This window comes from Scylla paramamosain, chromosome 15 (genome assembly GCF_035594125.1).
Source record: "Scylla paramamosain isolate STU-SP2022 chromosome 15, ASM3559412v1, whole genome shotgun sequence".
NCBI classification, from domain to species: Eukaryota; Metazoa; Arthropoda; class Malacostraca; order Decapoda; family Portunidae; genus Scylla; species Scylla paramamosain.
Genome location: NC_087165.1, coordinates 25308222 through 25328511, shown reverse-complemented (window position 1 = coordinate 25328511; position 20290 = coordinate 25308222). Strand labels below are relative to the sequence as shown.

At 38.9% G+C, this 20290-nt stretch overlaps 2 protein-coding genes and 1 long non-coding RNA gene across 6 annotated transcripts in view; all 3 read left to right on the top strand.

The window, feature by feature from the left end:
- The window catches only part of LOC135107726 (uncharacterized), a 13027-nt gene extending 6570 nt beyond the window's left edge, over nucleotides 1-6457 (top strand). Inside the window, exon 3 of the long non-coding RNA XR_010271928.1 lies at nucleotides 5982-6457. This is a non-coding gene — a long non-coding RNA (uncharacterized LOC135107726). The remainder of the gene's footprint in view (nucleotides 1-5981) is intronic.
- Nucleotides 6458-10850: 4393 nt separating this feature from the next.
- Nucleotides 10851-17442, top strand: LOC135107723 (valine--tRNA ligase-like). 4 transcript variants are annotated; one of them, XM_064017918.1, is made up of 8 exons: nucleotides 10852-11945; nucleotides 12316-12432; nucleotides 12698-12950; nucleotides 13376-13483; nucleotides 13851-13986; nucleotides 15623-15770; nucleotides 15988-16108; nucleotides 17424-17442. In XM_064017918.1, the coding sequence occupies exons 1-7, from the start codon at nucleotides 11938-11940 to the stop codon at nucleotides 16064-16066; spliced, it is 849 nt and encodes a 282-aa protein (XP_063873988.1). In that variant the 5' UTR covers nucleotides 10852-11937; the 3' UTR covers nucleotides 16067-16108; nucleotides 17424-17442. The 4 variants fall into 4 exon arrangements, 3 of the variants coding, with proteins under 3 accessions (XP_063873990.1, XP_063873988.1, XP_063873989.1); XR_010271922.1 differs by lacking the exon at nucleotides 15623-15770 and having other exon boundaries at nucleotides 10851-11945; nucleotides 17424-17439; XM_064017919.1 differs by lacking the exon at nucleotides 17424-17442 and having other exon boundaries at nucleotides 15672-15770; nucleotides 15988-16127.
- A 475-nt stretch (nucleotides 17443-17917) lies between these two features.
- Nucleotides 17918-20255, top strand: LOC135107725 (probable valine--tRNA ligase, cytoplasmic). Its single transcript, XM_064017945.1, has 3 exons — nucleotides 17918-18157; nucleotides 18583-18690; nucleotides 19066-20255. The coding sequence occupies exons 1-3, from the start codon at nucleotides 18062-18064 to the stop codon at nucleotides 19222-19224; spliced, it is 363 nt and encodes a 120-aa protein (XP_063874015.1). The 5' UTR covers nucleotides 17918-18061; the 3' UTR covers nucleotides 19225-20255.
- The last annotated feature ends 35 nt before the right edge of the window (nucleotides 20256-20290 follow it).

The window sequence follows — 20290 nt, the reverse complement described above, 5'->3', positions numbered from 1 at the left end:
TGAAGTGATAGATGTTTAAGAATCTTCCTGTTGAGGATAGATTCAAAAACTTTAGATAAGCAGGAAATTAAAGCAATAGGACGGTAATTTTGAGGGATTAGAGCGGTCACCCTTTTTAGGAACAGGTTGAATGTAGGCAAACTTCCAGCAAGAAGGAAAGGTAGATGTTGACAGACAGAGCTGAAAGAGTTTGACTAGGCAAGGTGCAAGCACGGAGGCACAGTTTCGGAGAACAATAGGAGGGACCCCATCAGGTCCATAAGCCTTCTGAGGGTTTAGGCCAGCGAGGGCATGGAAAACATCATTACGAAGAATTTTAATACGAGGCATGAAGTAGTCAGAGGGTGGAGGAGAGGGAGGAACAAGCCCAGAATCGTCCAAGGTAGAGTTTTTAGCAAAGGTTTGAGCAAAGAGTTCAGCTTTAGAAATAGATGTGATAGCAGTGGTGCCATCTGGTTGAAGTAGAGGAGGGAAAGAAGAAGAAGCAAAGTTATTGGAGATATTTTTGGCTAGATGCCAGAAATCACGAGGGGAGTTAGATCTTGAAAGGTTTTGACATTTTCTGTTAATGAAGGAGTTTTTGGCTAGTTGGAGAACAGACTTGGCATGGTTCCGGGCAGAAATATAAAGTGCATGAGATTCTGGTGAAGGAAGGCTTAAGTACCTTTTGTGGGCCACCTCTCTATCATGTATAGCACGAGAACAAGCTGTGTTAAACCAAGGTTTAGAAGGTTTAGGACGAGAAAAAGAGTGAGGAATGTACGCCTCCATGCCAGACACTATCACCTCTGTTATGTGCTCAGCACACAAAGACGGGTCTCTGACACGGAAGCAGTAGTCATTCCAAGGAAAATCAGCAAAATACCGCCTCAGGTCCCCCCAACTAGCAGAGGCAAAACGCCAGAGGCACCTTCGCTTAGGGGGATCCTGAGGAGGGATTGGAGTGATAGGACAAGATAAAGATATGAGATTGTGATCGGAGGAGCCCAACGGAGAAGAAAGGGTGACAGCATAAGCAGAAGGATTAGAGGTCAGGAAAAGGTCAAGAATGTTGGGCGTATCTCCAAGACGGTCAGGAATACGAGTAGGGTGTTGCACCAATTGCTCTAGGTCATGGAGGATAGCAAAGTTGTAGGCTAGTTCACCAGGATGGTCAGTGAAGGGAGAGGAAAGCCAAAGCTGGTGGTGAACATTGAAGTCTCCAAGAATGGAGATCTCTGCAAAAGGGAAGAGGGTCAGAATGTGCTCCACTTTGGAAGTTAAGTAGTCAAAGAATTTCTTATAGTCAGAGGAGTTAGGAGAGAGGTATACAGCACAGATAAATTTAGTATGAGAATGACTCTGTAGTCGTAGCCAGATGGTGGAAAACTCGGAAGATTCAAGAGCGTGGGCACGAGAGCAGGTTAAGTCATTGCGCACATAAACGCAGCATCCAGCTTTGGATCGAAAATGAGGATAGAGAAAGTAGGAGGGAACAGAAAAGGGATTACTGTCAGTTGCCTCAGACACCTGAGCTTCAGTGAGGAAAAGAAGATGAGGTTTAGAAGAGGAGAGGTGGTGTTCTACAGATTGAAAATTAGATCTTAGACCGCGAATGTTGCAGAAGTTAATGAAGAAAAAGTTGAGGGGGGTGTCAAGACACTTAGGGTCGTCGACAGAAAGGCAGTCCGACCTGGGGACATTTATGGTCCCCTCCCCAGATGGGGACTCCGAGGCTGGTGTAGGAGTCGCCATGATTTTAAAATTTTTGGAGTGAAGGGTGTGTGTGTTATATATATATATATATAAATATATATATATATATAAATATATATATATATATATATATATATATATATATATATATATATATATATATATATATATATATATATATATAAATATATATATATATATAAATATATATATATATATATATATATATATATATATATATATATATATATATATATATATATATATATATATATATATATATATATATATATATATATATATATATATATATATATATATATATATATATATATATATATATATATATATATATTTATATATTTATATATATCTATATATTGTGTCCACCTCTCTAACGCAAGAGTTAACCAGTATTCTCAATCATTCATCCCTTTTTCTGGTAAACTCTGGAACTCCCTGCCTGCTTCTGTATTTCCACCTTCCTATGACTTGAATTCCTTCAAGAGGGAGGTTTCAATACACTTATTCATCAATTTTTGACCACTGCTTTGACCTTTTTATGGGACTGACATTTCAATGGGCATATTTTTTATTGGATTTTTGTTGCCCTTTGCCAGTGTCACTCCTACATAAAAAAAAAAAAGGCCCTTGTACAGAGTTAGCAGCTGGGGGGGTGGTGAGAAAAAACTGGCAGAGATATCTCAGAATGCTTAACTTCATAGAAGCTGTTTTAGCTAGAGATGAGATGTGAAGTTTCCAGTTCAGATTATAAGTAAAGGACAGACCGAGGATGTTCAGTGTGGAAGAGGGGGACAGTTGAGTGTCATTGAAGAAGAGGGGATAGTTGTCTGGAAGGTTATGTGGAGTTGATAGATGGAGAATTGAGTTTTTGAGGCATTAAACAATACCAAGTTTGCTCTGCCCCAATCAGAAATTTTAGAAAGATCAGAAGTCAGGCATCCTGTGGCTTTCCTTCATGAAATGTTTACCTCCTGAAGGGTTGGACGTCTATGAAAAGATGCGGAAAAGTGCAGGGTGGTGTCATCAGCGTAGGAGTGGATAGGACAAGAAGTTTGGTTTAGAAGGTCATTGATGAATAATAAGAAGAAAGTGGGTGACAGGACAGAACCCTGAGGAACACCACTGTTAATAGATTTAGAAGAACAGTGACCGTCTACCACAGCAGCAATAGAACGGTCAGAAAGGAAACTTGAGATGAAGTTACAGAGAGAAGGATAGAAACCGTAGGAGGGTAGTTTGGAAATGAAAGCTTTGTGCCAGACTCTATCAAAAGATCAAAAGCTTTTATGTCCAAGGCAACAGCAAAAGTTTCACCCAAATCTCTAAAAGAGGATGACCAAGACTCAGTAAGGAAAGCCAGAAGATCACCAGTAGAGTGGCCTTGACGGAACCCATACTGGCGATCAGATAGAAGGTTGTGAAGTGATAGATGTTTAACAATCTTCCTGTTGAGGATAGATTCAAAAACTCTAGATAGGCAGGAAATTAAAGCAATAGGACGGTAGTTTGAGGGATTAGAACGGTCACCCTTTTTAGGAACAGGTTGAATGTAGGCAAACTTCCAGCAAGAAGGTAAGGTAGATGTTGACAGAGCTGAAAGTGTTTGACTAGGCAAGGTGCAAGCACGGAGGCACAGTTTCGGAGAACAATAGGAGGGACCCCATCAGGTCCATAAGCCTTAGAAATAGATGTGATGGCATTGGTGCCTTCTGGTTGAAATAAAGGAGGGGAAGAAGAAGAAGCAAAGTTATTGGAGATATTTTTTGGCTAGATGCCAGAAGTCACGAGGGGAGTTAGATCTTGAAAGATTTTGACACTTTCTGTTAATGAAGGAGTTTTTGGCTGGTTGGAGAACTGACTTGGCATGGTTCTGGGCAGAAATATAAAGTGCATGAGATTCTGCTGATGGAAGGCTTATATATATATATATATATATATATATATATATATATATATATATATATATATATATATATATATATATATATATATATATATATATGAATGATTCAATCTTTTATGAAAACACACAAGACAAATTTCATGTAAGTTACGTGACCAATAAATAAATATTATGATTATTATTATTATTATTTATTAAAAGTTTGTTTTATTATTATTAAAAGTTTGTTATTATTATTAAAAGTTTGAGTCTTGGTCATCCTCTTTTAGAGATTTTGCTGAAACTTTTAATAATAATAATATTTATTTATTGGTCACGTAACATACATGAAATTTGTCTTGTGTGTTTTGATAAAAGATTGAATCTTTCATACAAGGTCTAAAACTAACAGGTCTTATTAATCTAAAATATTCATACTCACACGATTAAAACATAAAAAGATAACTGGTACATAAAAAGATAACTGGTAACTGGTTCCCAAGTCTTAGTATAGTTAGCTATGATATGTTGAGAGGGCCATTATTTAAAATTGTGATACTTGCCGGCACAAAGGACTTACACAATCGGGCTGTTTTACATTTTGATGATCTCAGCCTTTTCCCTTAGGGTAACTTTTGGTAATGGCCATTCAGTGGATGTGTTACCTCATTGATAATTACTTCGCATCTTTGTGGAGAGAACTTTCTGTATATATCCATCAATGAATTGATATTTTTTACGCCTAATTTTGCACAGTTTTTGATTAATCGGGTTAGTTTATTTTTAGAATCAGAGCTACAATTACCATACCAACATGTGATGGAAAATGAAATGACTGACTGCACTACTGCTGTATAGAATAACTGCATAATTTTAGTGTTAATCTTAAGTTTCTTAAGTTTCCTCATGAAATGCATTCTAGAATTAACTTTTTTATATATTGCCTCGACATTACTATTAAAATTGAACCCATTTTGCTGTTGCCTTGGACATATCAAAAGCTTTTGATAGAGTCTGGCACAAAGCTTTGATTTCCAAACTACCCTCCTACGGTTTCTATCCTTCTCTCTGTAACTTCATCTTAAGTTTCCTTTGTGACCGTGATATTGCTACTGTGGTAGACGGTCCTTGTTCTTCTCCTAAATATATTAACAGTGGTGTTCCTCAGGGTTCTGTCCTGTCACCCACTCTCTTCTTATTATTCATTAATGATCTTCTAAACCAAACTTCTTGTCCTATCCACTCCTACGCTGATGATACCACCCTGCACTTTTCCACGTCTTTTCATAGATGTCCAACCCTTAAGGAGGTAAACATATCACGCAGGGAAGCCACAGAACGCCTGACTTCTGATCTTTCTAAAATTTCTGATTGGGACAGAGCAAACTTGGTATTGTTCAATGCCTCAAAAACTCAATTCCTCCATCTATCAACTCGACACAAACTTCCAGACAACTATCCCCTCTTCAATGACGCTCAACTGTCCCCCTCTTCTACACTGAACATCCTCGCTCTGTCCTTTACTTATAATCTGAACTGGAAACTTCACATCTCATCTCTAGCTAAAACTGCTTCTATGAAGTTAGGTGTTTTGAGATGTCTCTGCCAGTTTTTCTCACCCCCCCAGCTGCTAACTCTGTACAAGGGCCTTATATGGAGTATGCTTCACATGTCTGGGGGGATTCCACTCATACTGCTCTTCTAGACAGGGTGGAATCAAAAGCTTTTCGTCTCATCAACTCCTCTCCTCTAACTGACTGTCTTCAGCCTCTCTATCACCGCTGCAATGTTGCATATCTAGCTGTCTTCTACCGCTATTTTCATGCTAACTGCTCTTCTGATCTTGCTAACTGCATGCCTCCCCTCCTTCCGCAGCCTCGCTGCACAAGACTTTCTTCTTTCTCTCACCCCTATTCTGTCCACCTCTCTAATGCAAGAGTTAACCAGTATTCTCAGTTATTCATCCCTTTCTCTGGTAAACTCTGGAACTCCCTGCCTGCTTCTGTATTTCTACCTTCCTACAACTTGAATTCTTTCAAGAGGGAGGTTTCAAAACACTTATCCACCAATTTTTGACCACTGCTTTGACCCTTTTATGGGACTGGCATTTCAGTAGGCTTTTTTTTTTCTTAGATTTTTGTTGCCCTTGGCCAGTGTCACTCCTACATAAAAAAAATATAAAAATTATATATATATATATATATATATATATATATATATATATATATATATATATATATATATATATATATATATATATATATATATATATATATATATATATATATATATATATATATATATATATATATATATAAGGAAGGGCAGGGTGGGTGGAGGAAATATGACCAACTCTTCTAATTTTCCCTGTTATTTGCAGATACCTTGGAAGGAAGGTGATGGTGAGGAACAGTGAAGAAAGATGACGGAGCAGAAACAGGCCCACACCATCCTGGAATGTGCTGCAAATAATCTTGGTTACCGGCAAAGTAAAGAGATAAAGAGATAGATAGATACAGAGATAGATAATTATTAGTAAGAGTGAGATTAAGATAGATAGATAATTATTATTAAGAGTGTTAGTTAGATAGATATATACAGAGATAGATAATTATTAGTAAGAGTGAGATTAAGATAGATAATTATTATTAAGAGTGCTAGATTATTATATTCTTATTATATTATTTTATTTGTGTGTGTGGTGTGTGTGTGTGTGTGTTCTCTTTTCAGAAGTGTGTTTGGAATGCAAGAAATATACAAGACCACAGAAGATTCTATAGTGGTGGTGGTGGTAGTAGTAGTAGTAATAGTAGTAGTAGTAGTAGTAGTAGTACTTTATCAATATACAGGGCATTATAGAAACAATGAATGTAGTTAGGGTGGTGGTGGTGGTGGTGGTGGTAATTTTCTACTACTGGCTCTAACAAATATACTAACATAATAACAAATATACTAACATAAATATTTATTATTTTTCTTTTACAGCTTATTTGATTTATTTAATTATTTTATTGGTGGGAGGGAAAATAATTTTTTTTGCAAATTTATTGATAAATTACATGTTTTATTTATATATTAAGTTTATTGATGTTATATTTCGCGGTTTTGTTAATTTTTTTTTTTTTTTTTTTTGGGTGGCTTAATACTGCTTTGTTTTGCTTGGTAAGGGTTCTCACAGGTGTCCGCAAGAGAGAAGAGGAACATTTCACCCTCAGTCAAGAATGAAGACTTCTACATATATTTTTTTTTTGGTGTTTGGCTTAATACTGCTTTGTTTTGTTTGGTAATGGTTCCCACAGGTGTCCACAAGAGAGAAGAGGAACATTTCACCCTCAGCCAAGAGTGAAGACTTCTGCTTCAGTCATCTAGGTCTCTTTAATGTAAATGTATCTATGAAGAAACAGCAGACAATGAAATAAATGTTTGTTTGTGTTTTAACTGTTGTTGGTGTAATGCTTCCTCTGACGCGGGAGGTTCGCCCTCTGGCAGTTATTGTTGCCAGGGTTTTTTTTTTGGTGTGAATTGTTGCCTTGATGGTCATTTTGTTTGCATGGTGGTGTTGTCGGTGAGGCCATCTGGTCAGGATAGGCAAGGTTGTCTTCTGTTACTCAGACTGATGGCAGCCTTTTCTTTATAGGCAATGGACGCATAGCCATGTTTTCTCAACGGGTCCTTTTCTTCCAGGCTGCCATGGGAGGACGGCTGTGGTCTGCTGTCTGTTTCCACTTGCTGCGGCAACGCGGGAGCCACAGGTATAAGGTACACCGGTCGAGTTGACCACTCGACCGGTCAGGTTTAGGTTAGGTGTGATATATATATTTTTTTTTTATATATATATATATATATGTCTTAGCTACATGCTTGTTAGGATGTATAATGCACCTTCGGGTGCACTTTTTTCCCTTTTCTCTCCCAGAAAGAAGATGTTCCGGGTTCCTGGTTGCAGAAGAAGAAGATGTCGCCGCCGGTATGCCAGTCGGACTAGCCATCCGACTGGCAGGTATGATTTTTTTTTTGGTAGGATCGCGTAATGTATATGTATATATTTCCGGATATATGCATATATATAGTGATCCATATATTTTTTTTGATGCATATATTTTGATATACGTCCTTAAGACGTATATCTGATGTGTGTATCAATTATTTATTTATGTCTTAGCTACCTTAACCCGTTAGGCATGTAGCGCCGCTGTGCGCGCCTTTCTTCCCTTTCCTAGCTAGTGTGTGGCAGGCGCGAGGGGAGATGGAGGGAAGGCGCGATGGCAGCGAAGGCGCGATTGCAGTAGTAGCAGCAACAGGTAAGCCGGTCGGCCTGGTCAGCCGATCGGCTTGGTTTAGGATAGGATTATTGATATATATATATTTATTTCATTTCATGTATGTCTTAGCTACATTTATGTCAGGATGTATAATGCACCTAGAGTGCGCCCTTTTTTCTCCCTTTTCTCTCCCAGAAAGAAGATGTTCCAGCGGCAGCGGGCCGGTCGGGTTGGCAACCCTGCCGGCGGGGGGTTAGATAATTATTAATAAATGTATGTGTATGTATATATATGTATTATTTATAATACTTATATATGTATACATTTTTGCTTTAGTGGGATTATATAACTTGTGTATATATATATATCATGTTTATATATATATAGACTTTGCATTAGATGATTAAATAATTTGTGTATATTATATACCTATATATATGTATATTTTTTCAATATACATAATATATGTTAAATATACATTGTCTAGGATTGATATATTTAGCTTTTATAAATATATCAGAGTATATATATACCTATATATATGTATATTTTTTTAATATATGTAATATATATGTTATATATACATTTTCTAGGATTGATTGATTGATATATTTAGCTTTTTATAAATATATCAGTATATATATACCTATATATATGTATATTTTTTTAATATATGTAATATATATGTTATATATACAGTCTAGGATTGATATTATATATTTAGCTTTTGCAGCTGTTGTGATGTGCAGGTGTATGCCTGGAGTGTACATCTGCATGTTGTGACAGTTTTTAACTCAGGATTTAGCTATGTATTGTCAGCTCTTGCAGCTTTCTAGGATGCACAGGTGTATGCCATGTGTGTACATCTGTAAGTCCTAGCGATCTGTATTCTGACTTAGGATTTTTATATATTTAGCTATTTTACCTGCTAGGCCATGCATGTCTAATGCACCTTGTGTGCCCAGTTCCTTCCCCTTTCTTTAGTTCTGGCGGGGGACCTGGGTGGACAGCGGCAGGCCCGGTCGTTCCCTCGTGGGGCCGTGGTGGGAGTGACCGTCAGGAAGCTTCCATTACGGTAATTATTTTCTCTTTTTGTACTAAATTTAGTTATATTTACGTTAACTTGATATTCATGTTTATTCATTCGTTGCTGTGGTCAGTGTTTGTGGCGTGTGGTTTTGTCTGTTTTTACCAGTATTTCACACTTTTTTCTCCGCATCAATACCCATTCTAGTTTTATTATCTGGGGTCTTTCAAAGTTTTTATTTTTTATTTGTATGTATTTGTTTGGTTTTATGAATGTTTGTTTATTTTTTGGTATCAGCTGTGTATTTTTAGTATTACAAATGTACTTTTGGTGTCATTATTGTACTTTTGGTGTCCTATGTTTTTTTTTTTTTTTGGTGGCTTGCTTTTACAAGTATATGTATTTTCTCATTTTTTAAATATTTCTTTTGGTTTTGTGAATATTTTCTTGGTTCTGTGAATATTTTTGTTGTTTTATAATTTTACAAGTATTTTAGGGATTTACGAATATTTTGGTTTTATTTATTTATTTTTTTTGGTTTTATGAATTTTTTTAGTTTTACGATTTTTATTATTATTATTATTATTATTATTGTTATTATTACTATTATTATTATTATTATTATTATTACGATTATTTTAATTTTACAATTTTACAATTTTTTTGGATTCACGTATATTTTTTTATCTTTACGGATATTTTTTTGGGTTTATGAATATTTTTTTTGGTTACGATTATTTGTTTTAGTTTTATGATTTTACAATTTTTTTGGATTCACGAATATTTTTTCTTATCTTTACGGATATTTTTTTGGTTTTATGAATATTTTTTTGGGTTTTATGGTTATTTATTTTAGTTTTACGATTTTACGATTTTTTTTACTTCCACGGATTTTATTTGGGGTTTTACGTATATTTTTTATTTTACGTATTTTTTGGTTTACGTATTTTTTTTTGGTTTTACGTATTTTGCTTTTACAGATTTTTTTCTTTTACGGATTTTTTTGGTTTAGGATTTACGGATATTTTTTTTTGGTTTGCGGATGTGCGTATTTTTTTCCATTTGCGTATATACAATTTCTTGGGTTTGCGTACATATAATGTTTTGGGTTTACGTAATTGTTTTTGCGTTTTGGTTTTTTGTTTGAAATGGTTCTTTTAAGGAATTGACTTATTAAATTTTTTGGTTGCTTTTTATTTATTCTTGTGTTTTTCCCTTGTTTTTTATTTAGTCTTCACTCTTATATGTTTTGGTTTATTTTTCACTATTTTTTGGTTTAATTATTACTGAAGAGGGTATGAATTTTGGATATATTGGTTCCCCTTTTTGTGGTTTTATGTATATTTTTTATTTTACGTATTTTTTTGGTTTACGTATTTTTTTTTTTTGGTTTTACGTATTTTGCTTTTACGGATTTTTTTTCTTTTACGGATTTTTTTGGTTTAGGATTTACGGATATTTTTTTTTGGTTTGCGGATGTGCGTATTTTTTTCCATTTGCGTATATACAATTTCTTGGGTTTACGTACATATAATGTTTTGGGTTTACGTAATTGTTTTTGCGTTTTGGTTTACATATATTTGAGTTTTTTGTTTGAAATGGTTCTTTTAAGGAATTGACTTTTATTAATTTTTTTGGTTGCTTTTTATTTATTCTTGTGTGTTTTTCTCTTGTTTTTTTTATTTAGTCTTCACTCATATGTTTTGGTTTATTTTTCACTATTTTTTGGTTTAATTATTACTGAAGAGGGTATGAATTTTGGATATATTGGTTCCCTTACGCACTGGTTTAGTACATTTCTGCACAACCTCTCAACCTGGCGACAATGAGTGAGGTGGCGCCTCATGACACCCTCGCCTGTGAGCGAATAATACCTTGCTTGAAAAAAAGGGGGGACCAGGAGCCACAGAGAGAGAGAGAGAGAGAGAGAGAGAGAGAGAGAGAGACTATGGGTGAAGGACTGTGTAATATATATTTTATTTATTTATTTTTCACTTTAGGTTAGTGAGTGTGTCTGTTCATCCAATCTGTGCAACTTGACCATCCATCCAGTCAGTCTGTCAGTCACACATCCAGTCTGCTCACTGTCACCCATCCCATCACCCACTCACCCAGTCACTCACACATCCCATCACCCACACACCCATCTCATCACAGGGTAGGGAAATTCATAGGTAAATGGCACAGACCGTTAAGAATCTAATTTAAATCACAGAAAGATACTCTGGCAGTTGTCTGGAGGCTGGCTAAGGATGAGCTAACAGATATTAACTCACTGAAGAGGAGAGGGAAGAGTTAACTAACTGAGGATGTAGAGGCAATAGATGAGGGTAAGAACAATAGCAGGAGATATTGTAGTGGAGAGTTTTGGACAAGAAAGTGAGGAAGTGGTACCTGAACATGAGGGAGGGCTGGAAAACAGTGAAGGAGAAAGAAGCCCTATGGAGTGTGATGCAGAATAATATTAATAGCCTCATCTTGGGATTAAGCCAAATGTTTATCCTGATGAGTCTGGATATAATTCACCTTACAGAAATAAAATTGTGATGAGTTACAAGTAGAGAACATTGAACAAAATAGATACAACTTATGAAAAAGATCAAATAAGAAAGGAGTGATGTTTTTAGTTAAGGAAAGCTTCAAAGTGGCTGGATACAATGTGATGATGGACTAGCAGATGCATTAATAATTAGAGTCCAAAATATACCAGGCAAAAAGACGATTCAAAGTAACTGACATACCAAGCAATTAATTAGGGAAATCAGTCTTTGTTGACTCTTCCAAAGCCTTTCAGTTTGTCGACCTCAGTATACTGTTAGGAAAAAGAGCGATATTAAGACATGAGGTATAAGCACTCCTGATTCAAAGGCTATTTGACTGATAGTGTGTGTGTGTGTCCTAAATTTGTTTTCTTATCGTATGACATAATTATAGTTTTAGATCCTCATCAGTCACTGCTACATCTTGCAACCAGTATTTGGAGAACACAGTGAGAATAATTGAGGGTGGTTGCATCACCCTCAATCACGATCTACAAAACTCAAACGATGACCAAGTAAGTGCTCAAGTAATGTTCAGTGTGTATGTGTGTGTGCAGGAGTGGTCTTGCGATCATGTGCATTGTGTGTTTTTCATTATTATTATTACTATTATTATTATTACTATTATTGTTATTATTATTATTATTATTATTACTATTATTGTTATTATTATTATTATTATTATTAGTAGTAGTAGTAGTAGTAATAGTAATATTGTATCACGGTATTTTATAATAGAGCCTCAACTTATACTAGTTTTGCCTGAAAATCTCTCGTTTTCTATCATTCTCCCATCCTGCAGGCCTGAGCCCAGACAGAGACCCAGAGAAATGTAAACAAACGCAGAGTCAGACTTGATATACGGGTGAATTTGTTGCTTTTTAGAGGGGCAATGGATCTGTACATGAGTGAGGTGGCGAGGGGCGTGGCCAGGGGGCGGCTAGCAGCGTGTGCCACCAGGGAAATGTGTATGAACATAAAAAAAGGCGCCTGTCAAGAAAGGTGAGGCCGGCTGCAGCTTTTTATTTTTATTTATTTGTTTCCATCAGGTTAAGTTTATATTAATTCAGTTAGGTTAGGTTAAGTTAGGTTAAGTCTCTCTCTCTCTCTCTCTCTCTCTCTCTCTCTCTCTCTCTCTCTCTCTCTCTCTCTCTCTCTCTCTCTCTCTCTCTCTCTCTCTCTCTCTCTCTCTCTCTCTCTCTCTCTCTCTCTCTCTCTCTCTCTCTCTCTCTCTCTCTCTTGCTTGCTTACTTTCATGTCTACACAGGTTCGTTCGGTGCAAGGAGTTGGCACAGGAGGTGTCTGAGGCTGTGCAGAGCGGCCGTCTGAACCTGGTGCCACAGCTGCACAGGAGGGCATGGCATAGCTGGCTGGACAACATCACAGACTGGTGTGTCTCCCAGCAACTCTGGTGGGGCCACAGAATGCCAGTGTACCACATCACTGCAGCAGACGGCCGGGAGGTGTGGGTGGCAGCTGCTCGGAGGAAGATGCAAGGCGGAAGGCTGTGCAGAAGGAAGGTACGTGTGTTTACCTAGTGTTAGTTTGGATGGTCTGATATATGGCAGAAATGTTTACTTTTTATTGTTTTTCCTTCAGTTGATATGCATTCTTTGTGGTCCTGTTCTCTGTTATTGATCTTGTTTTTGTTCCTTTGTCTTATGTGTTATCAGAAACTCAGGTAACTAATTGTAGGTGTGTAATTAGTCCATATTTTCATTGGTATATAACTAAAATATCTGTTAATACTGTAAACTCTAGCATTACTAATTGTTTGATAAAAAGATGGAGATTTCAGAAGGCTAGTAATGTTTATAGATGCTGATAGATTGAAAGAACTGACTACCTGTGTGTTACCTCTCCTTCCTCTTACGTAGTTTGATATTAATTGTTACCAGTATTGCCTGTGTTATATCACCTATGTTATATCACCCTCCCTCCCCAGACTGTGCTGCTGCATGGCCTCCTGTGTGATGGTGGCGGCCACAAGACATCCAAGTCCTGGGGCAATGTGATAAACCCCCTGGATGTGATCAGTGGGGCGTCCCTGGAGGTGCGTGACTTGCTGGTGCTGGAGTGTGTTCTGTACTGATGTTCATTGGGTGTGGTGAGCAGTATCTGGACAGCAGTTGATACATGAATATTTGTGAAAGCTTCTTAGCAAGTGTATTTTTTTGAACGGAGCACTGTAGAGAGAGAGAGAGAGAGAGAGATTTTTAGATGTGATGGCAAAAATTGTGTTTATAATTCTGTTTTCTCTGTTTTCTCCCTTTCTTTGTCTTTTCATCTCTTCTCTTTTCTTCCTTTTCCTCTTCTCTGCTTCCATTTTCCTGCTCATCTGTTTTCTCTTCTGTTTTTCACCACATTTCATCCCTTCCCTCGTAGCCTCTTGTCCTCTCACCACCCCCTCATGCCCTCAGGTACTGTGTGAGAGGATGGAGGGGAGCCTGAATACAGAAGAGGTACTCACTGGTATCAGGAGGAACTTCCCCACAGGCATCCCAGAGTGTGGAGCTGATGCCCTTTGGTTCACCCTGTGCTCCACCAACTTCAATAGTCAGTGTGGCATAGATAGATGAATGTGTATAACTTTGTGGTGCATTGAGTCTTGTGTGGGGTAACTGGGTTGGTGTATGGATCAATGAATGGAGTAGAGATAAGAATTTGGTGAGTGCTCTTGTAAGATTAGGGTAGGAGTGCTTCTCGTCTCCGTCAAGGGCTAAGGTGTTGAGTGTTGATTGAGTGAGGGTGAAAATTGTGTGTTTTGGTATATGTAGGAGATAAGATTTTAATGAGTGCTCTTGTAAAGTTAGGGTAGGAGTGCTTCTCATCTCAATCAAGGGCTAAGGTGTTGTGTGTTGAGTGAGTGAGGGTGAAAATTGTGTTTTTGTTTTGGTATATGTAGGAGATAAGATTTTAGTGAGTGCTCTTGTAAGGTTAGGATAGGAGTGCTTCTCATCTCCATCAAGGGCTAAGGTGTTGAGTGTTGAGTGAGTGTTTAAATATATTTGTAGGAGATAATATTTTAGTGGTTCTCTTTCCCAACAAGTATTAACGCATTGAAAGATTGTTGTGGGTGAGAGTAACGGTGAAATTTGTGTGCTTTATCTTCGTATATGTAAGAGATAAGCTATAATAAGTGTATTTGTAAGGTTAAGGCAGTAGTGCTTCTCTTCCCCAACAAAGGTTAAGGTGTTGAAAGAGTGTTGTGAGTGAGTGTGAGGTGGGTGTGAAAGCTGTGTGCCTTGCCTTGCTATGCGTTTGTACATCTCTCATAACACTTCCCTGCCAGACCACGTGTGTGTGTGTGTGTGTGTGTGTTATATATAAAATATAAATAAATAACTACATTTCTACTCTACTGATGGGAGAAACACGCTTTAAAAAGGGTCTATTTGAAGTGGCACAGGTTTTTAAGGATGTTTTTCATGGTTTTAGTGACAAATTAACAACATTCCTACATTACTAACAGGAGAAACACTCACGAAAACCTCTGCTAATCATCTTTGTGGCCTTTGGAATCAATCGTGAAAGAGAGAGAGAGAGAGAGAGAGAGAGAGAGAGAGAGAGAGAGAGAGAGAGAGAGAGAGAGAGAGAGTGTCAGCTAAACCAGTTCAACTTGATATGAGAGAAAATCTAATTATCTTCCATTAACAAAGAACTATCTCCCCAAACATTGAGTGCTGGAGGGTGCGTTCTGCATTGGCAGCTGGCATGAGCGGGTGACAGGAGGCGTGTGAGGCGCATGACAGCTTTAGTGACAAGTTCATGCTGGCAGTGGTGCAATATTATGCCCTCAACACTCTTTCACTTTAAGGGCTTGGAAACCACAGTGCCTTCAGATTTGTGGAGAAGTGTGTGTGTGTGTGTGTGTGTGTGTGTGCGTGTGTTTGATAGTTATATTAGTGGTTTAAATCATGCTGTGCTAATATCTATCCCTCTATGAATGTGTGTGTGTGTGTGTGTGTTGACCTATTTGCATGAAACAGGGGAAGAGGGAAGAGGAGGAGAGAAGTGGGGTGCTTGGGAGATGAAAATGTATGTATGTATGTATGTATGTATGTATGTATTAATATTTTCCCTATCATATACAAAAACACCCTTGAAATCCTATATAGAACTTGCCATAGAACACACTCACTCTCTCCCATGTGCCCACTCCCTCTCACCCACCCTCTTGTCTCCCACACAGCTGCACACCCCGTCCTGCAGCCTCAAGGCACTCACCTCTCCTTTTCCAGTCATGGGTGCCTTGCCTCCTCCTTGCAACACCACCACCACCACCACTGCTGCCATTACCTACGAGGGGGAGAGACTGTGATGTGGCTGCAGGTGGCTAGGTGAGGCATTGTTCTGGTGTTGTTGGTGTGAGGTGTTGCATTACCTTGAAATTCACAGGCCTTCCACAGCCTTCCCACTGGTCTCCTTGTCCTGTCCTCCTCCACACACCATCCACAGGCCTAACCTAACCAACCTAACCTAACCTAGCCTAACCTAACTTAACCTAACCTAACCTAGCCTAACCTAACTTAACCTAACCTAACCTTACACCCACAGGTTCGGAGGCCTCCAGAGAGCTGCCCAGAGTGAAGCTTGTGGTATAGAGGGACAGCTGCTGATCATCAAGCTTACATAGTGACTGGAGGAAAGTGGGAGGAGCCTGGAGGGAGTGATGGAGGTACAGTACTTGGAGAAAATCCCTTCACCGTGACAACTGGGTGTCTGCTGTACAGGCCACTGACCAATGGTGGGAGAGGGAGACTGGCTAATGGTGGATGAGAGAGAGAGAGAGAGAGAGAGAGAGAGAGAGAGAGAGAGAGAGAGAGAGAGAGAGAGTCATGATAAAGGATATTGAGCACAGACTTCACCACTGGGTCGACTCTGGGGGCTGCGTTCTTCTGCTAGGCAAGTACTGACTGGTTGGTGGCCGTGGCTGTTCACGCACTCGCTCTTGCTGTGGCTGGCATGCTGTTCTGTCCTCTCTTCTTCCAGGAATTGCTGTCTGAGGTTGTGTGTGTGTGTGTGTGTGTGTGTGTGTGTGTGTGTGTGTGTGTGTGTGTGTGTAGAAGCCATCATCATCAACCACAGCAGGTGATAATGATGGTTCCTGCTTTCATCGTCATCGGGGCTAGCCAGACGAACCTGGGGCTGTACTCTGGGGTGACGCTGTATGCCTCAGGTGGGTCTGGAGGGGCTGGGATAGTTGGTAACAATTAAAAAGGACTAGTATACACACCAACCATTACAAACACTATGTAATGCTGGTATACACGCACAAACAGACAGTTAAGACAGGTATACACTTAGAGACATATACAAACACTTGCTATTGGTTGTATATTCTTAGAAACACACACACGCTTACTAAGTCTGGTATACACACACAAACTTGTATACAAATACTGGGATACACTTAGAGACGCATCCATACACTTGCTAAATCTTGATATACACACACAAACTCATAAGAGATGCTGGTATATGCTCAGTAATCTATACACATTAAGTAAGGTTAGTATACACAAACCTTTACAATATATTAGGAATTTATGTTCAATGATAGATATGACTAGTAACTCTCTCTCTCTCTCTCTCTCTCTCTCTCTCTCTCTCTCTCTCTCTCTCTCTCTCTCTCTCTCTCTCTCTCTCTCTCTCTCTCTCTCTCTCTCTCTCTCTCTCTCTCTCTCTCTGTCTCTGTCTCTGTCAATCACGATCTACAAAACTCAGACGATGACCAAGTATGTGCTCAAGTGAATAGGTAATGTTCAGTGTGTATGTGTGTGTGTGCAGGAGTGGTCTTGCGATCATGTGCATTGTGTGTTTTTCATTATTATTATTACTATTATTATTACTATTATTATTATTATTATAATTATTATTATTATTATTAGTAGTAATAGTAATATTGTATCACGGTATTTTTTAATAGAGCCTCAACTTATACTAGTCTTGCCTGAAAATCTCTCGTTTTCTATCATTCTCCCATCCTGCAGGCCTGAGCCCAGACCGAGACCCAGAGAAATGTAAACAAACGCAGTCAGACTTGATATACGGGTGAATTTGTTGCTTTTTAGAGGGGCATTGGATCTGTACATGAGTGAGGTGGCGAGGGGCGTGGCCAGGGGGCGGCTAGCAGCGTGTGCCACCAGGGAAATGTGTATGAACATAAAAAAAGGCGCCTGTTAAGAAAGGTGAGGCCGGCTGCAGCTTTTTATTTTTATTTATTTGTTTCCATCAGGTTAGGTTTATATTAATTCAGTTAGGTTAGGTTAAGTTAGGTTAAGTCTCTCTCTCTCTCTCTCTCTCTCTCTCTCTCTCTCTCTCTCTCTCTCTCTCTCTCTCTCTCTCTCTCTCTCTCTCTCTCTCTCTCTCTCTCTCTCTCTCTCTCTCTCTCTCTCTCTCTCTCTCTCTCTCTCTCTCTCTCTCTCTCTCTCTCTCTCTCTCTCTTGCTTGCTTACTTTCATGTCTACACAGGTTCGTTCGGTGCAAGGAGTTGGCACAGGAGGCGTCTGAGGCTGTGCAGAGCGGCCGTCTGAACCTGGTGCCACAGCTGCACAGGAGGGCATGGCATAGCTGGCTGGACAACATCACAGACTGGTGTGTCTCCCAGCAACTCTGGTGGGGCCACAGAATGCCAGTGTACCACATCACTGCAGCAGACGGCCGGGAGGTGTGGGTGGCAGCTGCTCGGAGTAAGATGCAAGGCGGAAGGCTGTGCAGAAGGAAGGTACGTGTGTTTACCTAGTGTTAGTTTGGATGGTCTGATATATGGCAGAAATGTTTACTTTTTATTGTTTTTCCTTCAGTTGATATGCATTCTTTGTGGTCCTGTTCTCTGTTATTGATCTTGTTTTTGTTCCTTTGTCTTATGTGTTATCAGAAACTCAGGTAACTAATTGTAGGTGTGTAATTAGTCCATATTTTCATTGATATATAACTAAAATATCTGTTGATACTGTAAACTCTAGCATTACTAATTGTTTGATAAAAAGATGGAGATTTCAGAAGGCTAGTAATGTTTATAGATGCTGATAGATTGAAAGAACTGACTACCTGTGTGTTACCTCTCCTTCCTCTTACGTAGTTTGATATTAATTGTTACCAGTATTGCCTGTGTTATATCACCTATGTTATATCACCCTCCCTCCCCAGACTGTGCTGCTGCATGGCCTCCTGTGTGATGGTGGCGGCCACAAGACATCCAAGTCCTGGGGCAATGTGATAAACCCCCTGGATGTGATCAGTGGGGTGTCCCTGGAGGTGCGTGACTTGCTGGTGCTGGAGTGTGTTCTGTACTGATGTTCATTGGGTGTGGTGAGCAGTATCTGGACAGCAGTTGATACATGAATATTTGTGAAAGCTTCTTAGCAAGTGTATTTTTTTGAACGGAGCACTGTAGAGAGAGAGAGAGAGAGAGAGAGAGAGAGATTTTTAGATGCGATGGCAAAAATTGTGTTTATAATTCTGTTTTCTCTGTTTTCTCCCTTTCTTTGTCTTTTCATCTCTTCTCTTTTCTTCCTTTTCCTCTTCTCTGCTTCCATTTTCCTGCTCATCTGTTTTCTCTTCTGTTTTTCACCACATTTCATCCCTTCCCTCGTAGCCTCTTGTCCTCTCACCACCCCCTCATGCCCTCAGGTACTGTGTGAGAGGATGGAGGGGAGCCTGAATACAGAAGAGGTACTCACTGGTATCAGGAGGAACTTCCCCACAGGCATCCCAGAGTGTGGAGCTGATGCCCTTTGGTTCACCCTGTGCTCCACCAACTTCAATAGTCAGTGTGGCATAGATAGATGAATGTGTATAACTTTGTGGTGCATTGAGTCTTGTGTGGGGTAACTGGGTTGGTGTATGGATCAATGAATGGAGTAGAGATAAGATTTTGGTGAGTGCTCTTGTAAGATTAGGGTAGGAGTGCTTCTCGTCTCCGTCAAGGGCTAAGGTGTTGAGTGTTGATTGAGTGAGGGTGAAAATTGTGTGTTTTGGTATATGTAGGAGATAGGATTTTAATGAGTGCTCTTGTAAAGTTAGGGTAGGAGTGCTTCTCATCTCAATCAAGGGCTAAGGTGTTGTGTGTTGAGTGAGTGAGGGTGAAAATTGTGTTTTTGTTTTGGTATATGTAGGAGATAAGATTTTAGTGAGTGCTCTTGTAAGGTTAGGATAGGAGTGCTTCTCATCTCCATCAAGGGCTAAGGTGTTGAGTGTTGAGTGAGTGTTTAAATATATTTGTAGGAGATAATATTTTAGTGGTTCTCTTTCCCAACAAGTATTAACGCATTGAAAGATTGTTGTGGGTGAGAGTAACGGTGAAATTTGTGTGCTTTATCTTTGTATATGTAAGAGATAAGCTATAATAAGTGTATTTGTAAGGTTAAGGCAGTAGTGCTTCCCTTCCCCAACAAAGGTTAAGGTGTTGAAAGAGTGTTGTGAGTGAGTGTGAGGTGGGTGTGAAAGCTGTGTGCCTTGCCTTGCTATGCGTTTGTACATCTCTCATAACACTTCCCTGCCAGACCACGTGTGTGTGTGTGTGTGTGTGTTATATATAAAATATAAATAAATAACTACATTTCTACTCTACTGATGGGAGAAACACGCTTTAAAAAGGCTCTATTTGAAGTAGCACAGGTTTTTAAGGATGTTTTTCATGGTTTTAGTGACAAATTAACAACATTCCTACATTACTAACAGGAGAAACACTCACGAAAACCTCTGCTAATCATCTTTGTGGCCTTTGGAATCAATTGTGAAAGAGAGAGAGAGAGAGAGAGAGAGAGAGAGAGAGAGAGAGAGAGAGAGAGAGAGAGAGAGAGAGAGAGAGAGAGAGAGAGTGTCAGCTAAACCAATTCAACTTGATATAAGAGAA

Bases quoted from the DNA above. Each gene is read 5' to 3' on its own strand.
- LOC135107723 (XM_064017918.1), top strand. The intron at 13,484-13,850 runs GTGCGTGACTTG...TCATGCCCTCAG, and splicing joins TCAGTGGGGCGTCCCTGGAG to GTACTGTGTGAGAGGATGGA. The intron at 15,771-15,987 runs GTGAGGCATTGT...TTACACCCACAG, and splicing joins ATGTGGCTGCAGGTGGCTAG to GTTCGGAGGCCTCCAGAGAG.
- LOC135107725 (XM_064017945.1), top strand. From the start codon at position 18,062: ATGCCAGTGTACCACATCACTGCAGCAGACGGCCGGGAGGTGTGGGTG. The intron at 18,158-18,582 runs GTACGTGTGTTT...CTCCCTCCCCAG, and splicing joins GAAGGCTGTGCAGAAGGAAG to ACTGTGCTGCTGCATGGCCT. The intron at 18,691-19,065 runs GTGCGTGACTTG...TCATGCCCTCAG, and splicing joins TCAGTGGGGTGTCCCTGGAG to GTACTGTGTGAGAGGATGGA.